General features: G+C 44.1%; 1 protein-coding gene across 1 annotated transcript; it reads left to right on the top strand.

Moving 5' to 3' along the window:
- Window positions 1–1,946: 1,946 nt before the first annotated feature.
- atxn10 (ataxin 10) lies at window positions 1,947–20,033 on the top strand. The gene is made up of 11 exons (XM_026146783.1): window positions 1,947–2,119; window positions 2,676–2,867; window positions 3,184–3,269; window positions 3,807–3,903; window positions 4,009–4,173; window positions 4,271–4,351; window positions 4,580–4,736; window positions 4,906–5,023; window positions 5,248–5,429; window positions 9,402–9,465; window positions 18,091–20,033. The coding sequence occupies exons 1-11, from the start codon at window positions 1,989–1,991 to the stop codon at window positions 18,273–18,275; spliced, it is 1,458 nt and encodes a 485-aa protein (XP_026002568.1). The 5' UTR covers window positions 1,947–1,988; the 3' UTR covers window positions 18,276–20,033.
- Window positions 20,034–20,053: the final 20 nt, after the last annotated feature.

The following is a 20,053-nucleotide window of genomic DNA, read 5'->3' as shown; positions in this document are numbered from 1 at the left end:
AGGCTCCACCACCACAAATGTGCTAGAGAAGTCCACTTGAGTGACCCCAGTCAGCAGAGGTGATGTCTAACAGAACGTGAATGGGCATGCTCCATCTACAGCCTGGTTCTGCTGGAGACTGCTTCTGGTTAAAAGGGAGTTTTTCCTTCCCATTGCTGCCAAGTGCTTTTTCATAGGGGGTCACCTGAGGGGTTTCTCTCTGTATTACTGTAGCTGTCTTTACCTTACAATATCAAGTGCCTTAAGGAAACTATTTTGTGTTGTGTTAACACTACAGTATCCTAAATACTTTTACTTTTTTTTCATGTATGTCACATAACAGAGATTTTCATTCATTCAGAGCAGCAAATAACTATTCAACCGCAGCCTTTCACTCAAAACCACAAATTAGAGCACTCGGGGGGATGAAAATTAGAAGGTTACATAATGTTGAGTCCACGAATGTCTGAATTGAAGCACGTCTTCACAGAGCCACACTTCACGCATGGCTGAAAATGTTCGCACCACAAATGAATTTCTCCTTTGTTAGCGCTATGCCAGATGTGTTGAAACATGGATTTTACAAGAGTGGAATGAAACAGGCTCTGGTATTAGACCATCAGGGTGCAAATAAACATTTATAATTTCCTTAACCACTGTGCGCTGTGTTTAGGTTCAGCTCAGTTTGCTGTCGTGAGTGCCGCTGTGACAAACTGCTGCTCGACACAAGGAGCCATTTCATTTCTCCTTGCATTTTTCTCTGTCTTGGAAGACCAAATACGACATGATTCACTTGGTATTAAAGTGTTTCATTTAACAACGCTGATTGTGTTTTGTACAGGAAAAATGCCCGACCATCTGTGAATAATAAAAACTGTGTGTGTGGTTGATTGTCTTGATGTTTTTGTTTTTTCTTTTTCCGAGAGAGCTAGATCGTCTGCCACAGCAGACTAAACCAGCCGCCGTCTAGTTAACATTACTGAGGTTTCTAGAATGGCTGAACCCTGATAGGATGTCCTGTTTTTCCTGTAACTCAACTCTTCAGATTCCCCGATCATGCCACAGCATTTCCAGTTTGTGAGGATATTTCCAGTTATTCCACTTGAAAAATGAATAATGGGAATTCTATAAAGGGAATGTTTGCTTCTTTCATTGCCTCATTTTAAGGCTGACAAATTGCTTGAGGTGGATGCTTCCTACCATCCGTAATCAACTCTTCTCAGCAGCGAGCTGCTTTTCACCACTGCTGTGCTGTTCCAGGCCAGTGGAAATACAAGGGAGAACCATAATGGATCTGTAATCTAAAATTTGCCACTCTACATGGAAATCACAAAGGCTTGTTTTGCGGCTTTGCAGCTGCAGTTGCAGTAGCTGTTCTATAAACTATCTGGGTTGAATGGATTGACATTTGAACTTTTCAAATGTTGGTTTTGGTGAATGGATTTGAGATGTGAATGCATCCTATAGCAATTTTAGGGAGGTTATAATGGGTACAAAATTAGACTAGTGTAAATAGAGTTTGGTCTCTCTATTTAAAAAAAACAAACAAATTTAGTTAGTTTTCCAAGAAAACAAAATAATTGCAGTTAGTTTTACATTTAAGTCTATGTTTTATTTGTTTTATTTTAGTCAACTAAAATGTTATTTTATATGTATTTTTAGTTTGTACCTTTTTTTAGTTAACTAAAATAACCTTGGTCTCCAGAAGCTTGATGGCTCTCATCATTTTTACTTCTGTCTTTCTCAGTGCTAAGTGCTTAATCAAATCATTACAGTGAAACACAGAATAGTTAAGTCATTTTTACCCACAGTTTTATCCAAAAACACATGAAAATTCATTCTGTAGAGTCTATTTGCAGTCACAGCCTTCATTACACAGCAGTCTAGGAGACTCTTCTTCAACAAGAAAACAGCAGCACATGCTCAGTCCCCGCCCCATACTGATTTGAACCAATAATGTCTTAAAGAGTTTTCCGGACGTCCCGCCCACAAGCGTGAAACAGGCAAACATGGCAGCTTCCACCGACATCATTTTGGGGACCTCAGCGTCCATCGCTGGCATTTTAAATGAAAAACACGGACCTGAACACTTGCAGACTTTAAAAACATTTACAGCTGCGCTGCGGGATGTCGAATACAGGTGAGGTCTGGGTAATTTATTTATGTTTTATACGGAAATGGGCCGTATCAGTGCGGTCCGGCTAAGCTAGCAGTAACTTGAAAATACCCAACTGTCAACTACGCACAGCCAAATATAACGGCACGCCCGGTTTCTGAACTCAGACCTAATAATTGTCGCTTCAGCATAAAAATACAAAACTAACACATATCAGCAGTATAGCTTCAGTACGTGGTTTTGTACTAAAAGCACATTTTTAAGCATTACTGGCATTGTTTTTCCTGTGCAGGAGCTAACTCTGCTTATTAAAATTTAACGGCCTGTGCACGTGACATTATGCTCCCTTCTGTAGAATTTGTAGCACAGGAGTATCCCGCACATTTGGATTCAAATTGTGAACTTCATTTTTATTTTTTTCTTAATGGAAAAAAGACAGTGTTTCACGCAAGATCCAGCTAATGTAGTGCAAATACCGCGTTATTAACTACATCTGTGTTTTATATCTGGTGGTCTCCCAGTGAGAGTACTGCAAATGAAATGAATATTGTGTATTTGTTCACCTGTTTGTCGTTGTCAGAGATGCTGTGGAGGAGAAGACATTCTCCACTCTTGTGAAGGTCCTGACCAGACTTTGTGAAGAGCTGCAGGCTGCCGGCTTGGACAGTGAGGATGTGCAGACCTTTACCCTGCAGCTCCAGCTGACCGCAGAGTGCTTCAGAGCTCAGAGGAACTCCTGTGTCCAGAGTATACGTAACCAGAGTCTGCTCAGGTATCCCCGACATCACAAAGCAGCATGAGGGGGATCTTTCAGTAAATACAAATTAATTAAGTAAACAATGGTCATAGAGTTTAGTGACTGATTTATTTGGAAACTCTGCTAAAAATCCTTCTTGAGCATTTTTCCTGCTAAAATTTGGCAGTTTATGTTTAAGGAACCTGTACAATTATATCTTTGCAATTGCAGGATTTGTTGAAGTGCTATTTTTGCAGTTTATTATAATATTATGTCAAAGTTTGTTAGATTATTGGGCACCTCCTTTCTTAAGACAAAGAAACACTTGACATAATGTGTCTTTGTCAACTAGGGAACTTGGTTTCATTGATGTATCCCTCAAACTCCTGAGATTTTTATCTACTGTAAATATGGAGATTCCAGATACCATCTTCGAACGTAAGTCTAAAATTCAGCTACTGATGCTTAAGGTACAGTACTTATGTGTTTTTCCTTTGTCCCTTTCAAAGCCAACTAAATTGTTTTGAAGTGAGCTATAGAGGTTGTTAGAGATGGAAGTAGATTGTGCTGTTTTTGTCTTGTGGTGCTCAAATTGTAAAAGAAATTATGACTTTGACTAGTCAAAAAAATATTATGCCTTTTGTGTAGGCAGTTTCATATAAGAACTATTTTCTGTCAACAGTCTACATCCGCCAACCAGAAGAAGTGTGCATCCAGCTAATATTACAACTCAGGTTAGGGGAGGATGTCATTAATGTTTACATCCTGTCACGATGTCACTATCAAGAGCTGTTTTTCTTTTTTCTTTTTTTAGGGTTCTTTGAGTTTTACAAGAAACCGTTCTGTCAAGTTCTTTTGTATTCAAGAGTAGGCAAAAAACTTTAACAGTCTAGAGGGACATAAAAGCAATACACCATGGAGGAAAATGAATGTTGAATGTTTTTTCTTATTTTTGATCGGTTTTCTGTGGCTCAGCTCTTCGCTGTGGCATCCAGTTTCTTGGTAACTTGGCTGTTGGTAACCAGTTGTGCAAAGATGACATTTGGATGATAAGCTTCCCAGACCTTTTCCTGTAAGTTCTGTGTGCCAAAATCTCACCCTCATCTTTTTGTTTGACTCCAAAATCACATGCAGATTCTATATTGGTAATTCTGTCAACCCGAACGTATCCAAACAGGCAGCTGCTTAGCACTGACGATGAGAAGACCGTGAACTACACCTCGATGGTAATCCACACATGCCTGGATGAGGCCAAGGTGGAAGATTTGTCCAAGCCACAGAACATTGAGCTGGCTCTCAGGGTGATGGAGCTCTGCAGGACTCAGCCTGAGCTGGACTGGACGTAAGTGCATCATCATGGTACTAACTTGAAAACTGTTGTTATGCATTAAGGGCATATTTAAGTGCTACTTTCCCTTTGCTATTTATTGATTTTTCAGAGTGCTGATTGCAACACAGCATTTCCTGAAGTCTTCATCGCTGGTGGAGAACATGTACTCTGAAATGTCTCACCATGATCGGTACTTCATTTTTGTTGTTTGGACAAAAACATGAACAATTCATTCAAACAGAATTGTAAAAATAAAGATATGGTTAAATGTATGCTACAACACCTTTCAACCTATTATTATTTTAGTTTGTTTGGTTTTTGCACTGCAGACAATTGATGCACAGAATAGTGGTAAAAACAGCTAATATTTAAATAAAAACTATAGATGCTTCATATAGATGTACATTTTGTTTTTCAGAGTTACTTTATTAGAGCTACTTTTAGCCCAGCTAAGAGAGGAGGGCTCAGAAGACTGTGGCATCCCTCCCAGTGTGGCTCATTTCCTGGCCACTTCCTTCCAGAAAGGTTGTGGTGCTGTGCTCACACTTGCTACGGGTTCTGCGTCCAGTGATGAGGTACAGATCATAAATTCAACACAATTTCCGCGGGTTTTTCACCCTGCGTTTGTTAGTCTTACCCTGTGTGAAATGAATTAACCTATGTTTCAGTCATTTTGACTCAGTATTGTGTCTCAAAAGATTCTTACTCTGTGGACTGCCCCCCGTTTGTTGCAATCCCCTGCAGGTCCTGCAGGAGGCACTAACAGTGATTAGTCTGCTGGATGTGCTGTGTGAGATGACCTCAGACCACAAGCAGTTCATGTTCCTACAGGATCATCCAGACCTTCTAGTAACTACTGTTGGTAAATGAAAAACAGCCATTAAGTCAACAACCGAGCAACAGCAGACATTAAACAGCCCGCAAAGTCCAAATGCTGGAAAGTTTGAGGTTTATCATTTAATCTGTTTCTTAAAGGAGAAAAGCAGAATCTCATTTGTCAAAATCAGCTATAATCTGAATAGCTTTATGCTGCTTCTCAGAAGGTGTTCTGCTTTTCCTGTTGTCTGTCACAAACTGTCCATGCAGAGCTCCTGGAGCAGGTACACGCCACTGGGAAGGCCAGTAAGAATATTTTCAGTGCTGCTCAGAACTTCTCCTTCAGTGGAGATGGAGACTCTTCTTCTTATTCTCCTGTCATCAGCTTTAAGGCACATCTCATCAGGCTCATTGGAAACCTCTGCCACAGCAATACCAACAACCAGAACAAGGTTTGGACAAATGAATGAGTGCAGGGATGGAAGTTTGTGGTGGTACTTGATAACAACTGTGACGAAGAGTGAATGAAAATTTTGCTGTAAGCCATAATTTCCAGATCAGAGGTAGCTCAATGTGCTGAGTCATATTTCCACTTGTCCTCTGTCTTTCCTTGACCTAAAAATCTTACTTCTGCACCTCAGAGTCCTTCATATGCTGCCATTTTAAATATGTTGAGAATTTACATACAGTATTTCATGATTATCCTATTCGTGGGACATAAAGAGAACTTTATGTCTGTCTACCTATCTGTCAGAGACAGACACAGAGTCTTGTACTTAAATCTGTCACATCTGAAGCGTTTCTTTAAGTAAAACTTCAAAATAGCTGCCCAAATAAGTACCCGGAGGCATTTTGAAATAACTGTTAGGTGGGGAAATCTGCTCAAGCACTTTAGCTATTTTTTTCTATCTATCTAGTAGGGGAGAGGAAAAATCTATGCAGTATGGTATCACAATATTTTCCTTGCCATTATTGTCAATAGAGGTACAGCAAAAAATCAGTATTTTATTAAATAATACTGTGAGGATACTTCGTAAAAGATGGCTTATCTCATGCACCATCTTCATGAGATAAATGTTAGCTGAGCAAACAACGCTACCTTCTAATTCAGAGCAAGCTAATGACTCAGTCACAGTAAAAATAGGACAGCAACCATCTTGCATCTACAAAAACATAGCTGGCTGACTGATGATTGTATTGACTTTTTTCATATTGTACTAAATGGCTGCGCAGAGCTTAACAGTCATGACCACTTTTGGTCACAAGGTGATTGCACAGGTCGCCTGATAGGAAGCTGTTCTGCAAACGGTTGCAGTCTGACTTGGAATGACTGCAGTCACTCTCTGAGAGATTATTTTAAATAATTGCTGTTTAATTTATAAATGCAGGAAGACTACCAACACACTACTATGAGTCTGAATGAGCACAATTTGAGGGGACTTGACTCAGCTGAGTGGTTGCATTCTGGTTATATTCCTGTAGAACAGGAAGGTTGCTGAGAGCAAATGTGATACTTAAATGTTTTTTTTTGTCTATGCAGACTGCAACAGACAGCACTATGTGCCTATTTATTACAGATAATTGCTGTATTGTCAGAAATGGGTTACATGTAATTGCTTGCTTGACACCATGTAATTGTAAAGTGACAGGAGACGGACTCTGTCCGGCAGCATGGATGGCAGGTTTCGGTGACAGTGTTTGTGTGCTTGAATATCTCATTTTGCACTAAAAAAATAACTGAAGTGAGATAACTTTTGTCAGTATCTTTTTATCCGAAAAGAAAGTTAACTTTAGGACATCATTTTCGGCTACAAAAAAATAAATCACAAAATATGTTATTGCAACACTCAGCATATTGCAAAATGTAAAACATCATATTGTCATGATATCTTATCACGTGGTGCCTGTTGATTCCTACCTGTACGTGCTAGCTGTGAAAGATGAGCAGCGGTAAGGTTTTATACGTGGGAATATGGATATTCTCATCATTAGTAAATGTCGGTGCTTATATGCTTCTCTTCCTTGTCTCTCTCCCATCCTCAGTAGGAGGAGGTAAGACACAAGGACGAGTCAAGTGAAGGAAGCGGGGAGACACATTAGCATATTGAAAATTGCCCAAAGCCTCTTTGGTTAGTTTTATAATATGTACTGATAGTTCTGTCAGGAAATTATGGTTTAGAACAATTATCGAATTTAGAAAAGGAAAATATTTACAAACCCTAAAATTTAAATGTTTTTCTTTGCTTACATTTATTCTAGCCTGCTGGTCTGCCCTTCTAATGCGATCCTTGGTCTCCTAGCATTTAAACAAATACCCTTAATCAGTCCAACACAGTTGGAGGGTCAAAAGTGTAAATGTGACTGCGAGGTTTGGGAGGCCGACCTGAATTAGTTTGCTTTGTTTGACCTCTCCACTAAATGATCATGCTCAGAGGCAGGTTTTAGTAAATGGGCTGCTGCATGCAACCTCAAACCAAATCTCCTGAGGAGTGCAAACGAGTGCAAAGTCTAATTGAGCGAGAGGCTGTGGGTTCTTTCAACACAACTCGGTTTTCCGCTCAAATGTGAAACATTAGCTTCTTGTTTATTTTAGAAATCTTATCAGTTTTTCTCAATTGACATCTTTCAGCATGCAGCTATCAGCGTAAAGCACAGATGGGTAATAAAGCAGACAGTATCAACATCACTTTGTAGACTCGGTTGTACTTAATAGGAACAGATTTGTGGAATGCTTGTGGGATGGCCACCCTCAGTTGGCCCCTGTATAATATTTATGGATGCTGATCTGTGGTCTGTCAGTGGTCAGAAATCACCACGTATCTGTTTTCACCCAGATTTCTTCCAGTAAACCAAATGTCGTTCTGTTCACCTTTGGGAGAGATTGTAATTTAAGATGTGCATGCAAAGCAAGGAACTGCTTGTGCCGGACTGAAAGTCAGGGTCCAGCTGCTTGTTATTCATCCCTTTTATGAGTTTAAATATAATTTCAGTAACTTCAGACAATGATTCCTAAAGTGGAAAACGCAGACCTGCGTGCTCTGTGTTTCTTTGACAGTGTAAATGACATTTCCATTTTCTGTAACTCAGCACTTTGTCTTGTTCTGTTGCTCCAGTGTGTTTGGAGAGTAACCGCAACGGCGTGCGGAGGGCATCAGAAAGCAAATACAACAATTAAGCCTATAGAATGAGACACATGATAAAGAACAGATTGTCCTGTTGTGGTGCTCTTAGACTAACCCACAACCACACTGCTTTGTTTGCATGGATGTGAGGCTCTGCTAAGGGCATCTCTGTACTGTTCCTTTGTCTGCTGTTTCTTAACTCGAATCGTGAACCTCGATAAACGTCTCACAAATTCTTTCAGTGTTTAAGTAAGTTTATACAGATTTATTTCCTCCTGAAAAAGAGATATAAAGTAACTAGAGACTGTACAGCAAGACCTTTTGCTATAGTTTTGTTCACTTAATAAGTCATCTCATTAAGAGTATCTGGTTTTATTCTTGCATAAACAATAGACAGTTTGTGGTCTTGATATGTAAATGTTTTTACTTCAGTAGATGCTGAGTACTGATCCAATACCAGTGTTAAATTAAAAATAATGTGTTATTCAAGTTGGTCCAGTTGACATACCTGAGGTATGAGTGGTACTGGTTGATTTTTCAAGAACAAAATTGATGTGCTGAGCTGTAGTAGCTGCAGTGACAGGGATGGACAAGACTGGGAAAGAGTACATCAGAGGGACAGTTCAAAGTTAGAGACACAAGGCTGAGCTGGTTTGGACATGTGCAGAGGAGGGACAGTGGATATATTTCATTAAAGATATTGACGATGGGGCTGCCAGCCTGGAGAAAAAGAGGAAGACCAGAGAGAGACGATTCATGGACGTAATGAAGGCGGATCCACAGAGAGGTCTGGTTTAAAAAGAGGATGCTGAGGATAGTTTGAGATGGAGGTGGATGGAGCAGCCAAAATCATTTTGTATCAAGCTATATCAGGCTCTATTTTTTCCTGATTTTGGAAAGTAGAATTTGGGAATAAATGACCTCCAAGGATAAATATACTAAATTGGCATTTGACGATTTATTTACACTGGTCTCATATTGGTTCAATGTGAGAGTCATCAGGCAGCTGCTTACTGCTGTCATTTATAGTTGTGCTAGTTTTGCCTCATTCAGCTCTGTTTCACTGCGAGTACACCTGCTGAGCCGACAGGTGAAGTGATGATAATGAATCAAGTAGTCAACAACGCCTCACGTTACGTTACAGTAATATGTTACCATTAAAGTTGAACAAACAACAGTGAAAACAAGCAAAAGAAATTGGGTAATTAATTCTAATTCATTAGAAGGTAACACTGTGAAATTAGCTGGGGACCTGGCAGCTGAGTTACTCTATATTTGATATCATTTTCTTATATCCCATAGGTGCGAGAACTTGAAGGCATCCCCCTCATCTTGGATAACTGCAACATTGACAGCAACAATCCTTGTATCCTTTCTGTGAAGTATAAATATGAAGCTGTGGTAATGTAGCCATATTTCATGTTTATTTAAATCATTCTTCATATTTAAGCAAAAAGTTTGTGGGCTCTTTTGCAATTAAGCTTTGTATATTTGTACAGTAAAGGTAGTGGGCTTGCCTGCACAACTTTGCATTGAGCTTTAATTGTTGCAGCATGTACTGGCTGGCAAGGAAAGAGTGCCGAAATGTGAAGAGAGTTATGTTGCTGTTAGGGGTGGGTTTTTATAATCGATTCATCGATTAAAATCGATTCTGGCTTGGATAACGTAAAATCGATTCATTAAAATCCTGAATCGATTTTTTAATATAAATTTATTTTGCCCAAAATGCCAGAATCTCAGGTGACATCTCACAAAATTTTAAGAACCACCAAACAGTTAAGACAGTAAATGAGAGCAGGTACAGGGATTCTGCACATAGACTTAAACACACAGCGCGACCCGCGGATCAGAATCAGTTAGATGTCGCCTTTCTCACGGTCGGGGCTGAAAGCCGACAGCTCGCTGATTCTGATCTGTCGGCGGGTCCGCGCTTTGTGTTCACGCCCTTTATAAGCCGATTCTAAAGCTGTTAGTTTGATCTCTCTCCAAACAATATTGACCGAACCAGCAGCAAAAGAAGATCCAAACGCTTCACATAAACATTGTCATGTTTATGTGACTTTTACTGTTTTGCTTCCACCACGATGCACAGCTCTCTCTCTCTCTCCCTCCCTCTCTCTCTCTCTCTCTCTCTGTACTTCAAGAACAGTTTCCCTTTCTTCATTATTCGCTTGCTTGTTACGCACAAGTCTACTGTTGTTTACAGCGCTGTCGGCTGCTGTTTTTTTCCCTTTTACATTCTTCCGAAAAGAAAACCTCATTTCTGCTGTTCAATACTGAACAAATTTAAACTTTTTAAAATTATTCAAAATGCAAAACGCTTAGCCGTGTCTCTAATAAAACCGCTGTAACGTCAGAGGTGATGTTCATATGTTGATTAATGGTTTTCTTTCGTTTTTGATGTACTGCAGAATATTTTTATAAAATCCCAGGCCAGGAAAATCGCCTTCATGTTTTTCTGTGTTTTATCTTCAGCTACTTTGACACAAAGGCATCTGCTGTGACGCTTACACCTGTGATAAAGTCTTGCGTGTGTCAGCTTCCTTTTTATTGATACAAAAATATGTAAATGTACTGATCTGAATTATAATATTTCTGACTGTCAAAATTTCCCAGATTTAAATCGAATCGAATTAAATCGAATCGTGGATCGAATCGATTCGGGACCTTGTGAATCGGAATTGAATCGATTCTAGAAATCAGTGACGATACCCAGCCCTAGTTGCTGTGCTTGCAGATGGTTGACAGTATCATGTGATGGGTTGCAGTTGGTGTTAAAATGGCTAATTCAACATGCAAATTTTGTTTTGTAAACTTTAAATCCAGTTTAATACACAACCAAAGTAAAATGCTAAACTTTCTTCTTCTATCCAGTGGAGTTACACTTTATTGGGCTTGATTCAATTAGCTGATGGGTACCAGCAGACCTTGGAAGAAAGAAAATAAACAGTTGGTACACTGCGGAGCTCCAGTTTTCACTTATTTATTGCACTAAAAGAAAGTGACGCTTCCAGCACCGCATTCATCAGACCCACAAACCCTGACTTTAAACTGGAGGGAGCTCACACATAATGTATCTTTGTCACAACTTTTTGACAGTCTTTGAGAAAACGCTTATGTCTTCAGGTCATTGATTTTGTTCCCATGTTTATCTTTCATGTCTGCTTACCGACACATCCACACACACAGAACCACAACCCAGTCTATCTACCATTACATCCAAAATGTAGTTATCTAGAAAAAAAAGTGTGTATGGGGTGACCTGAAATGCAAAGTATACACAACCTGTCTGCAAACCCGTTTGTTTGTTAGGCTGTCTTTGAAGTCAATGACCCAGGGAAAATAAAAACTGCTCATGAGTTGAAAGAGCTTGATCTATTTTCCAGGTTTTGTTGGTATTGTATTTTCTTTCTATAACTTGAGGTTACTCTATTCCGTAACCCCTGTTCTCTGATAACATGAGTGAGGTGTCTCACTATGGGGAACGCTCTCTCAGCGTTGTCCTCAGAAGCCTCTATATCATTACTCCAGCCAGTATTGGCTGGCAGTCGTGACGCTTGCGTCAGGGAGGGGCCACCCTCCTCCCTATAAAAGGGTGTGACGCAGCGTCACCCGCCATTCAAGATAAGCTCACCTCTTCCTCGCTTCGTGCAAGGAGGGTGATCTGGTGAGACACCTCACTCATGTTATCAGAGAACAGGGGTTACGGAATAGAGTAACCTCAAGTTCTCTTTCAAACATTCGTTTCGGTGTCTCACTATGGGGATATGCAGACTCCCGTATTGCCAGATAAGCCCATCTGAACGACTGACTGCCAATTTAGGAGGTCTCGTGGGGACCCACACTTAACACAGTGTGGGCTAGAGACGGTGCAGTGACATCCAACCTGTAAAACCTTGCAAAGGTCAAAGGTGAAGCCCAGCTCGCAGCTGCACATATCTCTTCTATAGAGACACCCCTAAAAAGGGCCCAAGAGGTTGCCATCCCTCTGGCAGAATGAGCACGAAGCCCCTCCGGGGGGGGCAGACCCGTGCTGGAATAAGCCAATTGGATCGCCTCAACAATCCAGTGGGAAATGCGTTGTTTGCTAACGGGCTTGCCAAGATGTGGTTTAGCCCAGGAAACAAACAGCTGATCCGACCTCCTGAAAACCTTCGTTCTCTCCATATAGGTACATAAAGCCCTGACTGGACAGAGAGCATGTAGGCGCTCCTGTTCAGGGGAGGAGAAAGGAGGAGGGCAAAAAGCTTCCAGCTCCAATGGGGTGCATTGAAGATAAGGGTTTTTGGGCACAAAGGCCGGATTTGGCCTGAGTGTGACTCTAGAGTTATCCCGTGTGAAGCGGGTGCACTCTTTGTGTATTGACAGCGCATGAATATCACTGACACGCTTCGCAGATGCGAGGGCCAGGAGCAATGCAGTCTTCAAAGACAGGATTTTTATTTCCACCTGGTTTAGTGGTTCAAATGGTGGCTGTGAAACTGCCCCCAGCACCAGGGATAAATCCCACGTGGGAACGAGAGGTTTAGACACTGGGTGGAGCCGTCGTGCCCCTTTCATGAAACGGCAGACTAGCGGGTGATGGCTCACCGGGCCATCTACGAAGCCCACATGGCAGGCTGAAATGGCTGCTAGATATACTTTAATTGTGGAAAAGGCCTTTCCTTTATCTAACAGTTCTTGGAGAAAGGAGAGAATTGTTGTCACAGAGCACTGAAAGGAGAGAGTGTGAGACTTTCCACACCATTCCTCAAATACCCTCCACTTGTTCTCATACAATGATCTTGTGGAGGGGGCTCTAGCACTCTGAATAGTGGCTATAACACCCTGGGGGAGTCCTGCCGTACTCAGATTCAACCCCTCACGGGCCAAGCCCACAGGGCGAGGCGCTCGGGGTGAGGGTGAAAAATCTCCCCCCTGGCTTGGGAGACTAGGTCTCGTCGGAGAGGGAGAGGCCAAGGTTCGCTCCACAAGAGTGGTATGATCTCCGCTAACCAATGGGACCTCATCCACCTTGGGGCGATCAGTATCATTGTTAGCCCTCTCTCTCTCACTCTGGTTAGAGTGGGAGAAATTAAGGCCAGTGGAGGGAACGCATAAAGCAGAGCGTGTGGCCAGTTGTGAGCTAATGCGTCTACCCCTAGCGGAGCCTCCTGGTCCCTCAGGGAGAAATACAGTGGACACTGAGCGTTCTCCCTCGAGGCAAACAGATCGACCTGTGGCTGGCCAAAGCGGGTCCAGATTTGGGTCACCACATGTGGGTGCAGGGTCCAGTCCCCGTACTGCGGGTTTCCCCTGGACATTAAGTCTGCTCCCAAGTTCAGGGCTCCTGGAATGTGAGTGGCTCTCAGTGACAACAGATTGATGCTGCTCCACATGATCAGTCTGCGAGCCAGCATGTGCAAAGGACGGGAACGTAACCCGCCCTGTCTGTTGATGTATGCCACAACAGTGGTGTTGTCTGTTCTGATCAGAACATGGTGGTTTCTCAACAGGGGAAGGAAGTGTCTCAGTGCTAGAAAAGCTGCTAGCAATTCTAGCCAATTTATATGAGCACCCCTCTGTTGTGAGTCCCAGCTGCCGCTCACTGCTCTGCCCTCGTGAGTGGCACCCCAACCCGTGAGACTCGCGTCCGTGGTCACCACCTTTCTGGCTGTGACAGCTCCCAGTGACACCCCCTGAGTGAGAAATGTGGGATTTCTCCAACAGTGGAGTGCTGCAGCGCAGTCTGCTGTCACTCTGATATAGCGGTGGGTATGGCGCTTTCGATTCAGTCTCAGTGATGCAACCCATCGCTGAAATTCCCTCATATGCAGTCTGCCTAGTGGAATGACTGCCAGTGAAGACGCCATTAATCCCAGCATCTGCAGGCATTTTCTGAATGGGAGATATCTTCCCAACTGAAAAATGCCGGCATGTGATAGCATTTTTTTTACTCTGTCCACAGAGAGACACGCTCTGTACGAGGCGGAGTTTAGAGCTATTCCTATGAAAGAGATGGCCTGAGCTGGCTGCAGGACACTCTTTTGGTAGTTTATGGTGAAACCCAGAGCCATCAGATGATCCACTGTCAACCTGGTGTGCTCCCTTCCCATTATTTCTGACTCTGATAGCAGCAGCCAATCGTCTATGTATGTTGCTATGCGGATGCCCCGCCTCTTCAGTGGGGCTATGGCCGCCTCTGTGCATTTCACAAATACCCGAGGGCTCAGTGAGAGACCAAACGGCAGGACCTGGTACTCGTACATTCTGCCCTGAAACGCAAAGCGCAGGAATTTTCTGTGAGGCGGGTAAATAGGGATGTGAAAATATGCGTCCTTCAGGTCTATTGATGTAAACCAATCGCCTGGGCGCACTACATGCAGCAGAGTGGTGGTCGTCAACATCCTGAATTTGTATGACCTCAGATGCTGATTCAGAGCCCGTAGGTCCAGTATCGGACGTAGTCCCCCTCCCTTCTTGGGCACGAGAAAATACCTTGAGTGAAAGCCGCATTGGCTCTGCTCCTGGGGCATTTCTCGTACTGCCCCCTTTGATAGCAAGGTAGTTATTTCTTCTTGCAGGATCCTGGCTGATTCGCCTTTTGCAAGAGAGAAAATCACTTTGTGAAATCTGGGAGGGGTGGTTGCGAATTGCAAACGATAGCCTCGCTCTAATGTCCTCACAACCCATTCTGGCGCAGCGAGAGCTCGCCATCTCTCTATTCTTGCTGACAGCGGCCCCAAAGATAGGCGCTCCACAGTAGACGGAGCTCTGGCTCCCTCTTGTGGCGGAAACTGGTCCTTCTGACCAGACCCGACTGCGCATGCGCGAGCGGCCCGCGCTTGACCAGCGCTTATGGGGCCGGACACCACTGAGGGAATCAACCCCGGTGGTGTCTGGGTGCGTGGGGGCATTATGTTTTTCAACATATTTTCTGTGTTTTTCACACATTTTTCCCGTGCCCTTGGCAACATGCCTGGATGCAACGGGTGAGTTTTTAATAAACAGTGTGTTTTGTGAGACAGACATGCTTGAATCAGCTGAACAGCGTTTCGTCGTCTCTTTTTTGAAATCCGCTCTGTGGGATCCAACTCGAGTCCCAGGCGCTGAAAGGTGGAGGCAGAACACACTTCTCCGAACGGGCTCCGGAACTGAGCCCTGGAGTGAACTTGGAGCCCGGGCTGGTCCGGCTCCAATCTCCCCGTGGGGGATGTTAGGCAGTCCGCTTCTTCTTGCGGTCCGACTGCTTGGCTGGTGGTGGGGCACCCTGAGCAGCAGCAGGCGGGACGTGTTTCTTGGGCCAGTGGGTCTTAGGGTTCTGCGATCCTAGAGGACCCTGGGCCGCGACCTGCGGGGCTGGGCGGCGAGGGATTTTAAACGTCGGCACGCCGGCTGGACGGCTGGTGACCTGAGCGAACGTGCGGCGACTGGGTGGAGGCGCAGCCTGGGTCTTCCTAGGGAGACACAGCTGGAGGGCCTCTCCCTCTTTCTTCTTCTCCTCGCACCGTCTTTGCATGGTGGCAACGGCGGTCCCGAAAAGCCCAGCGGGGTCGATGCTTTCGTCCAGAATGTCACGTTTTTCTCTGTCCGAAAGCCCCGACAAGTTCAGCCATCTTGCCCTCTCCTGTAGGACGATGATACTGAGGGCTCTGCCCGCCGCTTGTACTGCTGCTCTAGTGAGGTGGAGACACTGGTCCGTAACTACGCCCAGCTCTTCCCACAACTCGCTAGCATCCGGGTTCGCAGCAGCCTGGTCCTGGAGCTCCGCCGAGTAGGCTAGCAGGAGCGACGAGGCGTTCAATGCCCTCGCGGTGGTGGCCACCGATTTATACGCCTTGTCAGCCAGGGAGGACTGCAGGCGTTCGGTCTTGGAGGGCAGGGACGGACCAGATGACATGGAGAGTTTCTGGTTCGGGTGGAGATGAGAAGCCACCAGATTCTCCACTGTGGGAATTTGGTAGATGCCCTTCTCTTTCATTCCAGCGCAGTCAAACGCCGCCGCTCCCTGCACGGGGTTGGGTGACGAAAATGGCTTTTCCCAGCAGCGTGTGACCTCGTCCACGCATTCGGGGAAAAGCGGCAGTACCTGCTTAGTAGTGCGCTTTGCTTTGGGGAGCCTTTTACCCTCGTATCGTGAGGTGGAGGTCTCCGTTGTCACCGCGGGCCATGGGATTGCCAGCTTTTCAGCTGCCCGTTTTGCAACGTCAAATAGCTCCACGCCGCGGGACTGTGTGCCGGGGTTATCACAGTCGGCCCCTTGTGTCGCAGAATTCCGACCAGAGGGGGCAAAGAAAACGTCGTCATCCTCGTCCGAGACGAGATGTTCCGACGCTCCCTCAGAGGATTCGCTGAGTAGCTCGTCATTAGCCTCGAGGGAATCAAGCATAGCTTCGCAGCTGACCTCGGCATCATCCACCAGCGGGAGGACGACATCCATCTCGTCTCCCCAGCTGGTGCCTGGTGTGGCGGACTCAGTGTGCTCCATCGGTGGGCCGATTGGAGACAGCATTGGGTCCTCCTTCGACAGGCTAGCCTGGCGGGCTAGCCTTCGGCGAAGGCTTTTTAGGGTGAAGCGAGCGCAGTGTTCGCATATACCCGGTGTGGAAATAGCCGCTTGGGCGTGTTGCAGCCCGAGGCACATCACACACGCGTCATGTGTATCTGAACCTGAGATTTTGCAACCGCAGGGGCAAATTCTGGGCAGCGGTTTGCAGTCTGCCATATTAAGGAAGCTTGGTGTAGCTAGCTTGGAATGGCTGGACGGCTAACGCTGATCCCTTTTTTTTGTTTCTTCTCTCGGTCGGGTAGCTATGGTGAGCTAGTATGACCTGGCTAGTGTGGTGGCTAGCGCTTGTGCTACTTGGCTTGGTGACCGTGTGTAGCAAAGACAGTTAGCTTGATCAGCTAACTGTTGTGCTAGATGCGTGGTGGCAGCTAACACACTCTCCGACCTGGCTCTGTGGTGAAGAGCAGGCGACTCGAAACGCGAGCCGTGCTGGCGCCCGGTGACCAAGGTGTTAGCTTGCTCGTGTGGACAGTTAAGCTAGCACTCACGTTCGCAGTCAGGAGAGATGAGGTTTCTAAGAAGCGAGAAGAGGAAATTGAATGGCGGGTGACGCTGCGTCACACCCTTTTATAGGGAGGAGGGTGGCCCCTCCCTGACGCAAGCGTCACGACTGCCAGCCAATACTGGCTGGAGTAATGATATAGAGGCTTCTGAGGACAACGCTGAGAGAGCGTTCCCCATAGTGAGACACCGAAACGAATGTTTGAAAGAGAACAAATCATTTCCTAGATCCATCTTGCATGACATCTACTACCTTGTAGCGCGATGCAAAGTTGTTGTTGTTGTTGTTTTTTTTTTGGCTTTTTTTGGGAGGAGGGGGGGGGGATGCAAACTCACCGGCTTTTATGTACAAATATACAAAACTTAATTCCAAAAGAGACTGAATAAGACCACAAATTTTGATTTAAATTGATGCAGCAGTGTTAAATGGATGCTTGTTTTTAGGCAATAGTAATGTGTTTTGTTTTGTTGCTCACTTTTAATCTGTTCAAAATCATCCATAGTTCTCATAAACTTGGCTGTGGTGTAACCCCTCAGTTTGTCCTTTGTCTGAAATGAGTAGTTTCAGCTATTCATCTCTCTTTAAACCTGGTTTCTTCTCATTGGCTGCCCCTTGGAAACACAAGGTTTGAAGAGCAGGTGGGTGGGGCTGCTTTTAGCCTTACTGTATTATGGAGATCCCCTCTCTATGAGAAAGCCAGAAACTGATTCCCAAGCTTTTGTCTAACAAGGATTGCTTCCACATATGCTGACTGTATTATTTGTAACGTTTCCCATCTTTAATATGAAGATCTACCTCTGAAGCTGTATAAATATGAGGAGAAAATAAGGAAATAATAAGTCATTGAAAAATATGTTTAAAAATAAAAGATGGAACAGCTGCATGTTCCACTCTCTAAAGCAGAAACTTTGACATTGTTGTCCTTAACCGGGCATCTCTAGTCATCAGCCAGTGGGCAATCTTCACCATCAGGAACCTCCTGGAGCACAACTCGGAGAACCAGAAACTGATTGCCACTTTGGAACGCTGCGGCACAGCTGACTACTCCGCGCTCAGGGAGTTGGGTTTCCTGGTGGAAGAGCGAGATGGAACCTTGCTGCTCAAACCTGTGAGGAAAGACTCCTAAAAAAACATCTGTGAGGAGAAAGAAGGTCCTCAACCCATAAACAGGTTTCCATGTAAAGTAGAAGGGAATACATGAAATGTGTACGCTAATGGGTGAACATGCAGCTTGTGTTAAAAGCCTCATGAATGTTACCAAGTACTTAAGCAGCTTCTTCAGGTTATAGGCCTGCTTAGTATTAGACAAATATTATCTGCGCCTGCCCAGGATAGCTAACAGTCACACTGCTGCCCACACAATAATCAAAAAAGTGCGATCAGAAAAGTATGTATTATGCTCTATAACGTACTTTTCTACCTCAGTAATGCTGGTACTCAAGCCTAAACTATTATGTAAACAAAAGATCTGTGGTATAGAAGCAGAGGTCAGGATGCCAGGAGCTCTGGCTTTGTCTTGATCCGAGTCTGGGAAATGAGTTTGTTAGTGGCGAGCTCATGCTGGTAACTTTTGGCAGGGCTGATGCTTTGCGGTTTAATCCAAAGACAAAGAGCACTGCAGTATCCTGGCTTTTTGCTTTTCACAGACACAGATGATACCAGCAGGGGTTTGGGTTTAATCCCAGGCCCATAGTGACTTCTGCAGTAACCATGAAACAGAGAATGACCAAAACATGATGTAATCTACCCCCTCCCTGCCTTACCTAATTAAATGGAGGCATCTTGGTCATGATATGAAGACCTTGTTCAAGTATTTCCAATATCCACTTATCTACACAGATATGGTATTCACGATATTATAAGCTAAGGCGATTTAAGGGGGAAATGCAGTAATACAAATGCATGTGTCATTATTTAAAAATAAGGCCCAGTGTGTTTACCGTGTTTTTGCTTGCCTTTCCAATTATTCTTGTTTTAGGATTATAACAGTATTAGTTAAATACTTAACATAGTTTTGTGAATTTCACCCTAATCTTCTATTTCTATCCATTAATGATTAAAACTAAGTCATTAGAGAGATCATGGCATGCAGGATGAGTTCTAACCATTCTAGAATAACACCAACTTACACTTCACAATACTTTGAGCAATCTATTATTTATTATACCAGACTCCGGAGACTTGTCCGGGAATATTTCATCAATATTGTATTTCCTGTTTAGCTGTAGCCATGTTTGGTCTGCTGACCTGTGATAGCAATTCTACATCAGTAGGCAGTAGATAAAAACATACTGGAATTGTGCATCTGCAGAGCGAGTGAGAGGAATCGGACCATAAGCATTAGTTTGCAGAATGACATCCCTCCTGCTGCTGGGTAAGCTGAACGGTCCTGACAACTCAACAAAGCAGCGCTTTATGCGCCTGCCAACACCCTGCTCCACCCTGTTTGCTCTGCACCTGATTTTTTAATGACAAAATGTGTTGAAACAATTGGTCGGACTCTCCTCTCGATCCGCCAACATAGTGAAGGGAGCTTATGGGGTTCCGGTCCCCAGGATTTCAGACGGCTAACAAAACAGCTGTTAGTCGCACTTGACTGAATGGCTGCAATGCTTTTCAGCCTCACAGGAAAGAGCCTGTGCAAGTCAGCCTGGCTGAATGAGGTGGCATGGCTGCAGCCATGTGGTCATCTCCTAACACATTAGTACCACATTGGTCAAGGTCATGATTTCTTGTTTCCCATGTCAGCATTTTACACCACAGGCCTCTACTATAATGTACTTGTGCCTTCTGGTTGGGGTTTCAAAGCTTCATTTTCTTTGGGTCGTACTATGAGGTTATGAATAATGAGTTTAATGCATAATAAAGGACTGCGTGTATCAAAGAGCTCTTTGTTTTTATTGA

Source organism: Astatotilapia calliptera, chromosome 17, assembly GCF_900246225.1.
Source record: "Astatotilapia calliptera chromosome 17, fAstCal1.2, whole genome shotgun sequence".
NCBI lineage: Eukaryota > Metazoa > Chordata > Actinopteri > Cichliformes > Cichlidae > Astatotilapia > Astatotilapia calliptera.
Note: the sequence above shows the minus strand (reverse complement) of the source record. Positions and strands in the feature narration are given on the sequence as shown.

Coding starts and splice junctions, on each gene's coding strand:
- atxn10 (XM_026146783.1), top strand. CDS start 1,989: ATGGCAGCTTCCACCGACATCATTTTGGGGACCTCAGCGTCCATCGCT. Junction 4,352..4,579: donor GAAATGTCTCACCATGATCG/GTACTTCATTTT, acceptor TTTGTTTTTCAG/AGTTACTTTATTAGAGCTAC. Junction 9,466..18,090: donor CATTGACAGCAACAATCCTT/GTATCCTTTCTG, acceptor GGGCATCTCTAG/TCATCAGCCAGTGGGCAATC.